The 1647-nt window shown below is 32.3% G+C and overlaps 1 protein-coding gene across 1 annotated transcript; it reads left to right on the top strand.

Annotated features, from left to right (window-relative positions):
- Positions 1-988: 988 nt before the first annotated feature.
- Positions 989-1124, top strand: LOC119664762 (the record flags this gene model as incomplete). The annotated part of the gene is given in 1 exon segment (XM_038074187.1): positions 989-1124. A coding segment is annotated over 1 exon segment (126 nt), but the record flags the coding sequence as incomplete, so codon positions are not given.
- Positions 1125-1647: the final 523 nt, after the last annotated feature.

Here is a 1647-nt window from a genome sequence, read left to right as displayed (position 1 = left end):
TTAGTAAATGTCTATCATAAGTCCACCGAATCCATGCGTTTGACCCATTATACTTCACATACATCCATTAAAGTTAAGCAATCTGTACTCTCTACTCATTTGCGTCGTGTATTTTATCGCACTAGCGATACTTTCCTTTCCGTAGATCTTGCTGACTGTCTTGTTCGGTTCTATACCAACGGTTATCCTCAGTATCTTGTCCATTCTGAACTGGAAAAATTACTCACCAACTATAATGAGCCTTATGGTCAACCTTTGACTTCTTATCGCCGCTCTCTCATTTCTAAATTCCTCTATCCATATGGGTTACCAAATGGCCATATTTATCCTAGTCTCTTCAATCCTACTTCACAACCTAAACTGTATCGTCGCAGTATTGTCTTCAGCTGCGAGGATTTTGTCAAAATATTGCATCATGCTCTTCACAAAATAGATGGTAGTGTACCAACATTCTCTAAAGCTAAAAGTTTATTCTCTGCTTTACATATGTAATCTGCCTCCTATCATCTGCATTCATTGTTCCAAAAAAGATATGTTGCAGCGATCCAATGAATTCAAATAGTGCTCTTTTAGATCTTTTAATATTTTGTGGAAATAGATATTGATTCGTGTTCTTCATATTCTCAACTTGCCGTTTCATTGTGTCTAAAAGCCGATTACACTGCCCTTCAAAAGTTTGTAAATTTTCACAAGTCTTACTCATTGTGATTAAAATTCTATCTGCTTGTTTTATTGTGTCGAAAAATGAGTTTAAGTTAAAGTATACTACCATATTCCATGATGATGCAACTACGTCCACTGATCCGATGTGGTTGAATATAAAAATAAATGCGATGAATATGGTAAGAATATTAAGGAACTAAAGGAACAGGATGGGCGATATATGAGATTACAAAATGATCATATATCAATAAAAATTGATTTCGAACCGGAACTTCAAAAAATCGAAAAAAAAGAATCTGCAAAGAATAGTTTTCATGATAGCTTGAATTCTTGTAATGCATCAACAGGTAATCCCTCAAGTTCTTGTAAAGTCCCAAGGACAGGTGACAGACTTGCAAAAACAAATAAATTTTTACGGAAGTAGGATACAGGATGCAGAAACATATCTACAAATGACCAAAATGTACTTTTATATTAGTGAAGTACACTGATATAGCAATTTTGCTATATCCGGCTCGAAGGACCAAAATGTACTATTATATTATTGATCATAGCACTCTTGGTATATCCGGCTCGAAGGACCAAAATGTACTGATTATATTATTGAAGTACTTTGATTGAGTATTTTGTAGTTACTGATTTTATTTAAAACAATGTTGTGTTTTTATACAAAAATATCTTAAGACTAATTTCTACATCAAGGTTAAAATAATATGATTTTATTGGACTGTATTACATTTTGTTATTGTTTGTAAAAAAAAGTTTAAAAAAGGTTAAAAAAGGACGAAAGTCCCAACACTAGGGATTTTCCTTTTATTGTTTTTATGAATATATTTTATTTTAATAATTTAGATACGGATGCTCAAAAATGTTACTATTTATCTATATTTTTCCTTAGTACATTCCCTTAGTACATTCCTAAATCGTATCCGTATCGTGATTAAAAAATGCACGATATGCAAAGAAAATAAATATGATAGGCGT

The sequence above is a fragment of the Teleopsis dalmanni genome, unplaced genomic scaffold, assembly GCF_002237135.1.
Source record: "Teleopsis dalmanni isolate 2A unplaced genomic scaffold, ASM223713v2 unscaffolded_contig_2620, whole genome shotgun sequence".
In the NCBI taxonomy this organism is placed as follows: Eukaryota; Metazoa; Arthropoda; class Insecta; order Diptera; family Diopsidae; genus Teleopsis; species Teleopsis dalmanni.
Note: the sequence above shows the minus strand (reverse complement) of the source record. Positions and strands in the feature narration are given on the sequence as shown.